Source organism: Typopeltis vanoorti, chromosome 17, assembly GCF_054136105.1.
Source record: "Typopeltis vanoorti isolate ZY-2024b chromosome 17, IOZ_Tvanoo_1.0, whole genome shotgun sequence".
Taxonomy (NCBI): domain Eukaryota; kingdom Metazoa; phylum Arthropoda; class Arachnida; order Uropygi; family Thelyphonidae; genus Typopeltis; species Typopeltis vanoorti.
In genome coordinates this window covers 53,779,242-53,794,157 of record NC_143565.1, presented here as the reverse complement: position 1 = coordinate 53,794,157, position 14,916 = coordinate 53,779,242, and the positions used below count along the sequence as shown (strand labels likewise).

The 14,916-nt window shown below is 33.8% G+C and overlaps 1 protein-coding gene across 1 annotated transcript in view; it reads left to right on the top strand.

Moving 5' to 3' along the window:
• The window catches only part of LOC150097399 (proteasome activator complex subunit 4-like), a 646,748-nt gene that overhangs the window by 555,168 nt on the left and 76,664 nt on the right, over positions 1 to 14,916 (top strand). The window contains exon 39 of the mRNA XM_090407543.1: positions 13,623 to 13,885. Coding sequence (XP_090263669.1) covers positions 13,623 to 13,885 — 263 coding nt within the window. The remainder of the gene's footprint in view (positions 1 to 13,622; positions 13,886 to 14,916) is intronic.

The window sequence follows — 14,916 nt, the reverse complement described above, 5'->3', positions numbered from 1 at the left end:
CTGTTAGTATGTGTGTTTTTAGTGATGAATTCACCACAGGTTTCATTATATAAAAAGAGATAAGGAAGTTATAATTTCTCTTTATAAGGCCTCGATACTCCCACATCTGGATTACTGTGCTCAGTAATCCAGATGTGGATAAGGAAAGGACACAAAGTAGGAAGCATTGCATTGTCTAGAACAGGGTTTCTCAAACTGTGTTGGAAGGTGAATAGGTGTTCTGCGAGAAGTTCTGAAATTTGTCATTTTAGTTTTCTAAGCATTTTTCATGAATAAATATTTTATAGTAAAAAATATTCTGAAGAGAATAATATTTATGAATATGTCGAAAAGCTCAGACCCAGAACACTAATAACATCTGTGTGTCGTTAATTTCCACACGTCGAAACCTTTCAACATTTGGGAGGGGGAATGCTGCTGTTTATGACGGGTCATAAAAATTGCCTGCAAGCCCCTTACAACAATTGGTGTCATATCTTCTGTTCTCAAAACTGAAGGAAATGACATCTGTGTAGCAAATGTCAGTGACCAAGCAGCATATCTTTAAACATGGAAGTATTCATGAATATCGTTAATTTTCACACATGGAAATCTTTCAACAATCAGGAAAGAGAATACCGCCGTTTATGACCGATCATAAAAATTGCCTGCAAGCCGATTACAACAATGGGCGGCGTGTTCTCAAAACTGAATGAAATAACATCTGCGTTGCAAATATCAGTGACCAATCAGCAAGGAAGAAAATTTTTCCACTGAAATTGAAGATCAAGGTAGTCTGTATCCAGTTCTCAAATCTATTACTACTGAATACTTTCTTCGCAAGTTTGTTTTGCAGTGTGTAAGTGCTTGTTCTGAAACTGGAGTGTTGTGATTTTTTTAAAAGCAATAGGAATACAGAGTTAAAATCTGATATGAATAAGAGACAAGGCACTTTGTTTAATTTTTTATTAAGAAATCTCTTATTGAATGTGTTTGTGACGGAACAGATAGTGAGTCATCCACCTGAAGCCTACAAAGATCTCCAGGATGTACAAAAGGAGGGTAAAACTACCAGCACACAGGAGAAAAAGTCTGCATTCACTCGTAAGTACTTATAATAATGTTATAAATATATTTCTTGATCAGAATGGGATATGTAAATGAAAATCAGCACAAATTAATTTAATGATGTTTGCCTGAATAAACTACGACATGCTACAACATTTCATTAGTCCAGTGATTGATAACTAATTTAAATGTAATTTATATTTGTCAACATGCCACACCGTATACATAAGTGTGCTAATACGCTTTATGATTATGCCATAATTAATTATTAATACTTATGTTAATGTATGAACTTTAAAAAAATTTGGAAAGGTATTTACGAGTAAATTTGTTGGGACCGGGCCCTCGTGGGAAAAAAAAAATCAGCTAATGCCTTTTTATTCCCATATATAGGGAGTAGGCGAGGCAACTTTTAAAAAAAGAATTCTTCTTACTCTTTTAACTAATTTTATAATTAATATCTGATTTATTTCGAACTGTTTAATTTTTGTTACTGAACATTTTATCAAATCATTCTTATTACAATTAGTTTTACATTATTTGATACGGTTTAGTACTTTTCTTACAAGTATTGTTACAATTCATATTTACTTTTGTGTGTTGCAGTCTTTTTTTACGATTTTCATTATTCATTTCTTTTATATTATTCGACATTTCTTATTTATAATCTTATTGTTTTTCATACTAAAGTTACCTTTACAACAAAATTCTATTTGTTTTTATTATAGCTCTGACAAATATTGGAATTTGAATATTATTGAAAAAATACCCATGGATTCTTGTTTAAAGATAGGAACTTTAACACAAGGAGGAGCAAGTACTTCGGCTGACACATCTACTCGTATGATTGGAGAAGATATGGAATTGCAAACTGTGGTTTCTTCAAAAACTAATATTAAAGAACAAGGGTCATCTAAGAACAGACCAAAACGGAAGTACCATTAAAGTTATTTAAATTATGGATTTACATGTATTGGCAATACACATGCTCCTGATGTTTTATGTAATAAAATACTAGTAAACAGTTCTTTGGCTCCAGCTAAATTTCGTGTAGGCACTTCGAAACGAAAGACACTGATTACAAAGGAAAAGATATACATTTTTTAAGAGAAGACACGACTCGCTAGAAAAATCTAAACTTCAAATGGCTACAATTGCTACAACTGAAAATGCAACAGAGGCATCTTTTTGCATGAGTTACCACATTGCACTTCATGGTGAAGCTCATACAATTGGTGAGACACTCATTAAGACTTGTTTGAAAGACATTGTATCATGCATGTTAAACGAGCAGGTTGCTAAAAAAAATAGATGCAGTACATTTATCAAATGATACTGTTTCACGCCGCATCAAAGATCTTTCTGCTGACATAGAAAAAGAGCCAATTCATCGACTTAGACTGCAGTGAATATTCATTGCAAATGGATGAATCTACAGATGTCGCAGGACTCGCTGTATTACTAGTGTTTGTTCGTTACATATTTGATAAAAGTATTGAAGAAGATTTACTCATGTGCGAATATCTACAAGAAAAAACTACCAGAGAAAATATATTCAACTGTATTAATAATTATATTACAAAACAGGAAATCAGTTGGGAGAAGTGTATTGATATTTGTACAGATGGATGGTACTCGAGCAATGGAAGGAAAGATGAAGAGAGTTGTAACACATCTGCAAGTAGCTACAAGATCCACCAAAAGTCATTGTGTTTTGCATAGACAAGCACTAGTAATAAAAATAATTCGTACATATTTAAAAACTATTTTGGATGAAGCCAAAAAAATGATCAACTATGTAAAATCTCGACCACTTCAATCCAGATTATTTAAAATTTTGTGCTATGAAATGGGTAGTGCACATAATGCACTTTTATTACATACTGAAGTGAGATGGCTATCCAGAGGAAAAGCATTATTGAGGCTTTTTGAACTTCGTAGTGAGTTAATGGTCTTGATGTCACATAATTTAGGACAAAATTTTATTGAATTATTAAGAAATTCCTCATGGTTGATGAGTTTTGCATATCTGGCCGATATTTGTACAAAGTGCAATGAAATTAACTTATCATTACAAGGAAAGAATATTACAAATTTTAATACAAGAGATAAAATTGCATCTTTTGATAGGAAGTTGCAATTCTGGATTTCTACAGTTGAACAGAATAATTTTGATTGTTTTCCCACCTTGCATGAATTTTTGACTGAAATGAATTCTGAAGTAAATGAAGAAGTATCTAACGTAATTTTAGAACACTTGCATGACTTGCAATCAACCCTTTTGCAATATTTTCCAAAATCCAGTGAGGACAATTCCTGGGTTCTGAATCCATTTACAGTGACAGCTAAGCCAGCAGGCTTCAGCACAAGTGACTATGAAAATCTAACTGACTTAATTAGTGACTCTGATTTAAAACAAAAATACAACGAACTGCCAATAAATGATTTCTGGACAAGCGTGTCAAAAGTAGCTATTTTTGTTTTACTTCCTTTTACAATGACATATTTATGTGATGCAGGATTTTCATATTATGCTGCAACCAAATCAAAGTCCAGAAACAGATTCGACGCTACACCAAATACGAGAATTCAACTTTCTAATATTGTGCCTGATATCAAAAGAATTTGTAATTTAAAGACCCAAAAACATCGGAGTCATTAAAAACTTAATTTGCAATATACGTTTTACTATTTTTATGTGTTTTGTTTTTACTAATTAACATTTGACAATAAATGATTGTTTTTTCTTAACGCTTAGATTTACTCATTTATTTTATTTATATTTACCTAACCTACAAAACCAGCACACAGGAGAAAAAGTCTGCATTTACTTGTAAGTACTTATAATAATATTATAAATTTTTGGTGATCAGAATGGGATATGTCAATGAAAATCAGCACAAATTAATTTAATAATAATTGATGTTTAATTAATTAATAATTAAGCATTAATAATTAATTAACAATTATTAATTAACAATAAAATAAACTAAATTACCAATTAATTATTAATTAATACATTACAAAATTACCAAGGTGTTCCGTGAACATTTCAGGATTTGTGAAATGTTCCATCGTAGAAAAAGTTTGAGAAACCCTGGTCTAGAATGTTCAGATACCTCTCAAAGTTTAATGTTCAAAGCACCACAAACAGGTCTGATACCAAACCAGGAAAAAAAACTGGACCATACAATCACTCTGCTACCTCCGAATTTCATGGTTGAGGTTATGCACTTTGGAAAGAGACGTTCACCAGGTATCTGCTGCACCCACACCCATCCATCTTCTTGGTAGAGGGTGTAGCATGATTCTTCAGTTTACCAAGCTTCCTTGTCCCACTGTACAAGACTCTTTGTAACACTGAAGACATTTATTGTTGGTTTGGGTAATGTGGAACTTGCATATTGCAGTCCTACTGTGAAAGCCCATGTTGTGAGCCTTGGTTCTGAATGTTTTTTTTTGTAGATTCATGTTCCAGTTGAGGTGAGTGTGGTAGGTCATCCACTGCAGGTAGCAGTGGATGACCTACACTTCCATCTCAGTATGGTATCACTTATTGTTGACCTGAGATCTCCCAATTTGTCAACAATTTACCAAACAGGCAAATTGTTGACAAATTGGGAGATCTTGGGATAGGCCTACAACATGGTATCCTATCACAATGCCTCTTTCAAACTCCATCGGTTCCCTTCTCACAGCCATTTCACCTGAACACAGTGGCACTGGCTTGAGAACATCATATTCTTCCAGTTTATACTGACTACAAACATGTGACTTGTTACATGCCCATAGGGATGTCCGTTGACTTCTTTCCAGTAGTATAGCATTATACCTATGGGACTTATAATAAGGTTTAATGAAATAAATACAACACATATAAATAATTAAAGAATACATTTAATTAATCCTATATTTTGTCTGTCACTGAGACATCATCAGGGAAAGAATATTAAAATTGCATAAAACAATAAATGGAAAACAGTAGACTGAAAGCCCAGATTCCTATGAGGGACACCTTCTATGGGTGGTTGGTGGATCTTGGAAGTTTAATACAATCATATTTATTAAGATTAGGCTGGTTTTTTTTAAATCTTCTGCTGATTCTAAAAAAAATCTTTCAAATTTATATTTGTGTATTTGTTGTGGTGAAGCATTATAGTTTTCTTCCATATGATTCTGTGCAAGGTATGTAAGGCATGGTCAGCTAGATCTGACTGACCATACCTATGGTGGCAGATGTATTCTTGTAGGTAGATCCTATACTTAGAGAAGTAGAACATCCATCTTAAGATTAAAATCAGGGAAAACAGCAGGAATTGACAATATTCCAACATAATTACTTAAAGAAAGGTGAGAAGCTATTGTTAGTACACTTCACAAAATTTGCCAGCAAGTGTGAAACACTGAGATCTATGTTCCATATCGTTAGAGAAAAAGACGTAGAACATAATAAAGTAATGTGCCATAATTTTATTGACCTACAGAAAACTTTTGATTTTATTTGGCATAATGCCCTTTGGAAAATTTGGCGATATTATGAATATATGGCAAAATAATATAACTTATCAAATCCTTGTACTCATCTTCTCAAATGATGGTTGAAATCAAGAGTAATTATAGCACTCCCTTTGTAATGGAATGTGGAGTGAGACGGGTGCAAATTATCACCAGTGTTATTTAACTGCTTCCCTGAATATGTTGTAAATGAAGCCATTGAGAATTGTGGAAGAACACAAAGTAGGAAGCATTGCATTGTCTAGAATGTTCAGATATCTCTCAAAGTTCAATGTTCATAGCACCACAAAGGTCCAATGCCAAACCAGAAAAAAAACAGGACCATTCCATCACACTGCTACCTCTGAATTTCATTGTTGAGGTTATGCACTTTGGAAAGAGATGTTCACCAGGTATCTGCTACACCCATCATCTAAAGTTTGCTGGTAATACTGATCTGCTAACAGAAAACAAATCAGATCTTCAGGAAATCATCACAAAATTGCTTATATTGTTAAAAAAAAATATGGCTTAACCACTATCATCATCAATTTCCTGATAGATACCCTAAAGGAGTGTTCAGGTTACTATGACAGCACAATATGATTAAGTTTACATTATTCTATTACTTGTGAACACTCCAATATTGTGATATCTCACATTTTGTGCTTCTAAGTCAGTTCTGACTGTATGAATTCACCCAGACCTTGGTCTTCCTCTGTGTCTATTTCCTGCCATCTTGAAATCAAACACTTGTTTTGCTAGCCTTTTCTCACCAATTTTCTTTAAGTAGCCATACCAACTTAGATTTAGCTCTGCTGACACATTCTTGAATGCTAACAATGTCACATTCCTTTGTAATATCTTGATTTTTAGTATGATTCTGCCATTGATGTTATCAGTTAATGCCCCTAATTTTTCTTAGCACCCTCATATCTGTGGTCTCTTGTCTTTGATCAAGTGCCTTATTTCTAACCCAGCTCTCAGGCCCATAACTTAACTAGTTTAAACATTGTCCTGTATACTGCTGGTTTGATGTTTGGCTAATTTCTCTCTTATTCTACATAAATTTATTCAGCTGACTCTCTGCTATACGAACTTTGCTTATTCTGTTGTCTATTTCTAGATTTAACTTGTCATCTTCACTAAAAAACCTAAATAGCTGAAATGGTTTACTTGTTCCAAAGGATCTCTATTCAGAATGCAGCTGAAATTTTTCTATGTTCCTGCATATTTTCATTTTTTTTTTTTTTCATATTTTTCATAGTTTTGTTCTTTTTATTGCTAATTTTCATGCTGAATTTGTTACAGATGTTATCTAATTTAGTTAGAGAATCCTGGAGACGTGTACTAGATATGTTTAGGAATACAACATCATCTGTATAAAGCAAAGAACTAAGTTTGATATGTCCAATTCTAATATCAGACCTAATGCCACTTTCTTTCATGATGTGCTCCATATAGACAATGAATTAGAGTGGAAATAATGTGCATTCTTCACTTACCCCTGATTTTACATCGAATCCTCTTTCTGTATTTCCTTCAGTTCTAACTGCTGACCGACAACTTAAATATAGACTATGTATTGCTCTGTATAATGTTCCATTAATCCCATATTTTGTTTTAAAGATTGTTTTAAAACAAAATTTAATTTTGTTTTAAAATTATGGTTTTTTAAAATAAATGTTGTTTTAAAGATTGGAACTATGAGCGCTCTCTACTCCAATCATCTGGAATTCAACCTTCTGACCAGACTCTCTGAATTCTGCAGTGTAGCCACTGCAAATCTTTTATACATTCATACTTAAGTATTTGTGGTTGAATTATCACCTACTCCAGCTACCTGTACACATTTCAAGTTTTTGATGGCTTTTTCACTCAATTGTTGATATATATATAATCCTCTATGCATTCCTCTTAAAATTTTTCTAGTATGGTTCTGTCACTGACTGTTTCATTTATCATTCTTTCAAAGTAATTACTCCAGACATGTAGGATATCCTTCAGTTGTCATGTCACCTTTATCGTCTTTGATTCCTTTTACATTACTCTTTCCTCCATTTCTGAGTTTTTTTCAATAACATCTAGAACATTTTGTGACATTCTTGATATATTTATTATCTTGAGTTATTTTTTATATTCTAACCCAAGTCTTCCCATGACTTTTGTTTAGCTAATTTTATGCACAGCTTAGCTCTCTTACATTTTTCTCTGTATCCTTTTAGGGAATCTACCATCTTATTTGCTAGGAACTTTTGGTATGCTTTTTTTTTTCCAAGACCGCTTTTATCACTTATGTCCATCATGAGGTTCTTGTTTTTCTATCCTTGCAGACAACTTCACCACATACTGGCCTGGCTGAATCAATGTCTTCTTCAGAGTTTGCCACAGATTCCAAGGTGTAGTTCTTGTTTTCATTCTGCTTCATTTTTCTTTTCTTTTTTTTCAGTAATATTTGTATAGTTGTGTCTGCAGTTTACTTGTAAAAGGTGCTCAACTTTAATTATTTTTAAAACTTTCTTACAGATTGTTATTTTCGACTTGATATTCATTTTTATCCTGCTTAGCACTAAGTAATGGTTACTTCCAATTTAAAAATCCTTTTTACACTCTTGTAACCTGAACCTGCATGAAGATATCACTATCAAGAATGCCGTAGTCAGTGAGCTTTTTCTTATTTCTTGTGTCTTCTCCGCACATGAACTTTGTACATCTTTATGTTGGAATGTGATGTTAGTATTGACTAGTCCATGTCTTGAGCAGAAGTCCAGCAAATATCATTATTATTAGCATGGCCCTCCCTTTTCTCTATAATTTCCCAAACCATTCCTTTATGCCTTGTGGAATTTATTTCCTACCCTGCTGTTCAGATCTCCAACAAGGACAACTTTTTCTTTATGCCATCTGCCTGTTCTAATGACTACTCAAATTCCTGTTGTTCTTCTTTAGAAGAACCTTCTGTGGGACCATTGGCACAAATAAGTTTCATTGTCCATTTCCCCATTTTGAAATTTGCCCACATAACTCTACTTGAAACTGCCTTCCAATCAAGAAGTTTATGTTTGTGTTGAATGCTATCACTACTCCTTCATTTCCTTGATCAGTATTGACTGAATATAACATCCTATACTTATTATTTAGTAAGATCTCACATGTTTTTGTCTTCTTTGTCTCAGTACTTGCCAATTATATCAACATTGTTCTTTTCCAGTTCTTCTGCAAGTCTATTTCCTTTTCATTAATACTGCTTATACTGATGGTTCCTATCTTCTGATGTTGTGTTGGAGCTTGTTCCAGTAGCTGATTTTTCACTGCTTGTCCTGGTTCCCTGATGAAAACAGCAGCAGCTGGCATGAAGTCTCATCATGTTGTACCATCATGTGTATGTGGTTTAAGCCATTTGATCAGAGTACAATTTGATCAGCTGTTTCAAATTGCCTAGTACCTCAAAATGAAAAACGACAAACATCTGTGCTTCTGACTAAGAAGGAAGTGCTATAACAGAAACCGAAAAAAATCCTACTTGAGGATGCACCCATAGAAGAAGTTAAATGGTTTAATAAAGATGGAAGATTAAGACAGGATATTAGATTAGAACAAAAATTGCAAAAGTAACAACAGCACTTCTTCTCTAGCTTAAATTATCCCATTTAAGTAGGGTTGCTGTTTTTAATGAGTCTCCTCCACATCCTCCTGTATTGAGCTATAACCACATATAAGTACTTCATCCTCAGGTCTCCTCCATCAGCTACCTCCATCTCTTCTTTGCACCCCCCCTCCCCATGCTTCCTCCTCCCCTCCACATCCATATGCATGACCTTTATTCCCACATACTTATCCTCTCTCCTCTTCACATGACCAAACCATTTCAACCTTGCCTCCTGTATCTTCACTCCTAAGTTTGTAACTTTCACCGTTCCCTTTACATAGTCATTTCTCAGGCGATCCTTTCTGGTCACACCACACATCCACCTAAGCATTCTCATCTCTGTTACTTCCATCCTGCTGATGTTATTTTCCCTCTGGGCCACAGTTTCCATAGCATATGTCATCATTGGTCTCACCACTGTCCTGTAGATTTTTCCCTTTAGATTGATTGGCATCCTCTTATCACATAGCACTCCAGCCAACTCTCTCTTCAGTTCCTCCATTCCAGCTTGTATCTTGCTCAGCCTCTCCATCCTCTTTCACTGTTGAACCTAAGTATCTAAAGTCACTAACCTTCCTGATGACTTTTCCTTTCAGCTCCAGATCTGCCTCTTGGCTGCCATCCTTTTTGCAACACATGTACTCTGTCTTACTTCTGCTCAGCCTCATACCTCTCTCTCTCTTCCAGCTTTCCAATTTACCTGCCACTATTCTGCATACAACATTGTCCACGGTGCATCTTCTCTCACCACCTCCATAATAATATTAAACAGGACCGGACTTAATGCTAACCCTTGATGCAAACCAACTATCACTTGAAAGCTTTCTGTCTCTCCCAGGTAGGTCCAAACCTGCCTAAAAACTAAAACCACTATGGACAGATAATAAGCTTGTTGAAAGTTTTTTTCCACTTGGTTAGACTATAATAAATTTAGTTTATTCCTTTATCCTAGTGTAAACAAACAAAGTTTGCACCTGAAGTATCTTCAGGACCGGTTTCGACCTTTATTGAAGTCTCGTCAATGGGAACCAGGCCCAGAGGTGGTGATACTAAGGTGAAAGTAATAGAGAAGTCATGTTTACCTATACGAGTTACCAAAAGGTATCTCACCTTATTATTAAATTACTCTGGATTACTTTCTCTAAATCCAGAGTAATTTAATAATAAGGTGAGACACCTTTTGGCAACTCATATAGGTAAATATGACTTCTCCATTACTTTCACCTTAGTATCACCACCTCTGGATCTGGCTCCCACTGACGAGACCTCAATAAAGGTTGAAACCAGTCTGGGTAGTGGCCCTTTCCTTAATGCATAGCATTATACATCATTGGTCTCACCACTGTCCCGTAGATTTTTCCCTTTAGATTGATATCTAAAGGGAAACATCTTAGTATCTCCCATAATGCAAAGCACATCTTGTGCTTTGCATTATGGGAGATACTAAGACAAGTGATGAGAGCTTGGTCCACCTTTACCACGAGTTGCCTCAGTCCTGAAGATACTTCAGATGCAAACTTTGTTTGCTTACACTTGGATAAAGGATTAAACTAAATTTATTATAGTCTAACCAAGCGGGAAAAAACGTTCACCATCTTTCTCTAAATCCAGAGTAATTTAATAATAAGGTGAGACACCTTTTGGCAACTCGTGTAGGTAAATATGATTTCTGCATTACTTTCACTTTAGTATCACCACCTCTGGGTCTGGTTCTCACTGACGAGACCTCAATAAAGGTCGAAACTGGTCTGGGTAGTGGCCTTCCCTTAATGCATAGCATTATACATATCTGCAAGGAGATGTGCTTTGCATTATGGGAGATACTAAGACAAGTATTGATGAGAGCTTGGTCCACGAGTTGCTTCAGGCCTGAAGATACTTCAGGTGCAAACTTTGTTTGCTTAAACTTGGATAAAGGATTAAACTAAAGATAATAAGCTCACAATTACAAACAGATTTCACCTTAATGACATATTGGTTAATTCAGTACTCCTATATGGAAGTGAAACTTGTAACCTCCTAAAAGAAGTTGAAAAGAGGTTGCTGACATTGGAAATGAAGTACTGTAGACAATTCCTAAAGATATCATAACTAAGATTTGAAGGAAGCAACTTCTGCAGCTTGGTGATATCAGCAGATCAAATGGTCTAATTGGTAAGTTCATAGAGGACTTATTCTGGTAAATAGAAAAAGAGGCAGACCTAGAATAAACTAGCTAGATAATATAAAAAATGCAAAATATAATATAAATATATAAAAATATATATATAATAAAAAAATATAAAAAAGACTGAGTGGAAGTTTTCTGTGAGAAATATTTCCTAATATCCACTCTGTGGTTCTTTGTGGACTTTTAGTTGAAGAAGAAGGCAGTTGTTAGCAGATCTCCTAGTCTGACCATAATATGTCATACATTTTTTTAGAAGCAGCAGCTGATTTAAAAAACCAACCTAATCTTCTTAATAAATATGGTTGTATTAAACTTCCCAGATTTGGGAAACTTGAATTCTTAGGCCTCACACCCAACACAACTAAAGCTAGCCAACAGCATCCATAAAAGGTACCACTCATAGGATTTTATGCTTTCATAGTCTTTTCCACTTATTGTTTATGCAATTTTAATATTGTTTCTCTGACAATGTCTCAGTGACTGATACGAAATATAGGATCAACTAAACATTTGATTATTTATATGTACTGTATCTATTTAACTTTATTATGAGTTCAGCTCAACTTATTTTAAACTTTAACTTTATGATGAGTTCAAACCAACACATAAGTCTAAATATAAATTAAAGATGCCAAGAAATTATATTCTTGGTTTAATCCTTTATCCAAGTGTAAGCAAACAAAGTTTGCACCTAAAGTAATTTCAGGACTGGGCAACTCATATATAAAACTAATGATTTCACATCACTTGCTTTAGTATCCCATAATGCAAAGCACATATCCTTATGGACATGTATAATGTTATGCATTTTGGGAAGGGTCACTACCCATACTGGTTTCAACCTTTATCGAGGTCTCATTAGTGGGAGTCAGACTCAGAAGTGATACCAAGGTTAAAGAAGTCATATTTCCATATCTGCGTAGCCAAAAAGTGCCACATCTTATTATTAAAATACTCTGGATTAGAGATAGATGTTGGAAATTTTTCCACTTGGTTATACTATAAATTAAAGATACCAAGAAATTATATTCTTGGTTTAATTCTGTATCCAAGTGAAGCAAACAAAGTTTGTGCCTGAAGTAATTTTAGGACTGAGCAACTCTTTATATTTATTACAGTACTGTATGCAGTAATTTTATTTATAATCTGTACATTATATTATTTCACTTATAAAGAAAGAGTAAAATTAGTTAAAAAAATATAACTAAACAGATATTTACATTTTGTAGCATTTAGGCATATCAATTGTTAACATATTCTTATGTTTCATAATAGTGATTTCCAACTTATGATGATATTGTTGGAACAGAAAAGAACCCTGTTGTAAATTGAGAACTGGCTGTGTGTGTGTGCACGTGCATGCACACACGTACACATGCACCCTAAATTTGATCATATACTCTCAGAAAACTTAAACCATATAGTTTTTCTATCTATGCCATATACTTTCTACCTTCCACTACAACTTTTTTTGATGTCACTGAGCAGTAACAATGGCAGCTAAAGAAATCAATTAAGGAATATTAGATTTGAATATTGCCATCCTTGCACAATATTCAAAAGCAGAATATAATATTGAAATTTTAATAAAATTTGAATTCTAGAGTTCAACAAAAGTATTACACTCAACGCACCTTATAGAAATTCGAAGAGACCACAGAAATAGTTTGTTATAGTGAATTTTCTTTAGAATGGAACTGATCAAATTCCATTCAAAAGGACTTTCTCATAGTTTATTATAGTGAACAAGCAAGAGTGTTAATGTGGTTGCTATAGCAAGAGTCCACTGTAGTTATGTCATAGTGAGTAAATAAAGAATGAAAAAAATATATATATATATATAGGCTGTGACAGGTATTTTTCTTTAGGCCTAGCAAAACTAGTTGTTTGAGTATAAAATGCATTTTAATAAATCAATTTAAATTGCATAACTACTTTTTTGTATAATTTTAGGTTTAAAATATCCTACAATTTTCAAGTTTTTACGAAATCAGATAATGAATGTGTATATGTAAAAACTTAGGAACTTATTTTACACAGTTGAGATTTACAGTTCTTTACTATTATCAGGTAAAGGCATATCAAATTGCTTCAATATTAGGTAATTAGTATATACCATCATTCTATGTCATAGGACAAAAATGTGATTTGAATTTCTGTAATAGTGGAAATAGAACTTATGACAATTTTGAACTTACAAATTCTACACATTAACCGATACTGTGGTGATTTATTAACATTTTGTTTCATATCTCATTCTAGTTTGCTGAATAATGTATTCTTGTATGATATTGCACTGCCATGTGTTGCTGATTATCTCGTCTTAGTTCCAAAAAGGTCTTCCTTTATTGATTACCTAGTTCCTCAGCTGGCAGTACTTCAGGATAGTAGGCCTGCATCCCCACTGTCTGAAAATTCTTCAGAAATACTCCCTGTTAACAAAAACATGATTGGAGGTGCACACTTAAATCATTGCAAAAATAATTCTAATGAAAGGAAAGTGGCCACAAACTTGTTTAGAACAGGTATAATTCAAATGTTGTTTTTTGATGTGGAATACTATAATTATTATTACTTCTCTGTCATTTTTTAGACTAACTAATAGCATATGTTAAATTTTAATATACTTTAAGTTGTTTTATGAAAAGGTTAATAACTTTAATGAATTAAAAGTACAAATATTTTGTACTGAAAGTAACAGTACATCATCAGTGTAGAACAAACAGTTAAAGGAATGGAATACAAAGTACAGAACAGTCGGTGGATCACCAATTAAATTGTTGTCGCATGCCTGAAGATTAATTAAAATAATATTAAATAATTCTTTAAAGATAATTATTTCATTGATGGTCGCATAAGATAAGAATCTCCCAAACTTTTGGGAGAGAGAGACAGTCATTTCGATTCAAATTCGGTCGATGCAAAAGGGCTTCACAACTTTCTTTAAAAAGGCGTTCATATTTCAACCTGCATCTGTGGAGCAGACAAGCTTTATCCCACTGGATATTATGATTAGTGTCAACGCTATGTTGTGCTAGACCAGACTTATGAGGTTTCATGTATTTGATATAATACTGATGTTCCTTCATTCTTTTTTTCCACAGAACTGCCTGTTTGTCCAAAGTGTGATAAGTTACATTCACATGGCATCTGGTAAACACCAACCAATAATAGAGGTGCCAGTTTGTCCTTTGTAGTAAAAAGTGAGAAATTTTGTTGATGGGAAAATATGTGGGAATAAGATGATACTTCTTCAAAATTCTGCCAATAGGTTTTCTGAGATGCCTGAAATGTAAGGGATTGGAACTCTGCGTTCTGATGAAGAATCCTGAGATGTTGGGACATAGGAGTCAATTATCTGCTGGATTTGATTAGGGTTGTAACCATTAGATTCTATTAACTTTTTTATAGTGAAAAGTTCTTGTTGTAAGCTTAAAGGAGAGGAGTTAATAAAAAAGTTAATAGAATCTAACAGTTACAACCCTAATCAAAACCAGTTATAAATGAATACACAAACTGTAGCTTTTTTGGTTAAAAATAACTACATTTTCACTTA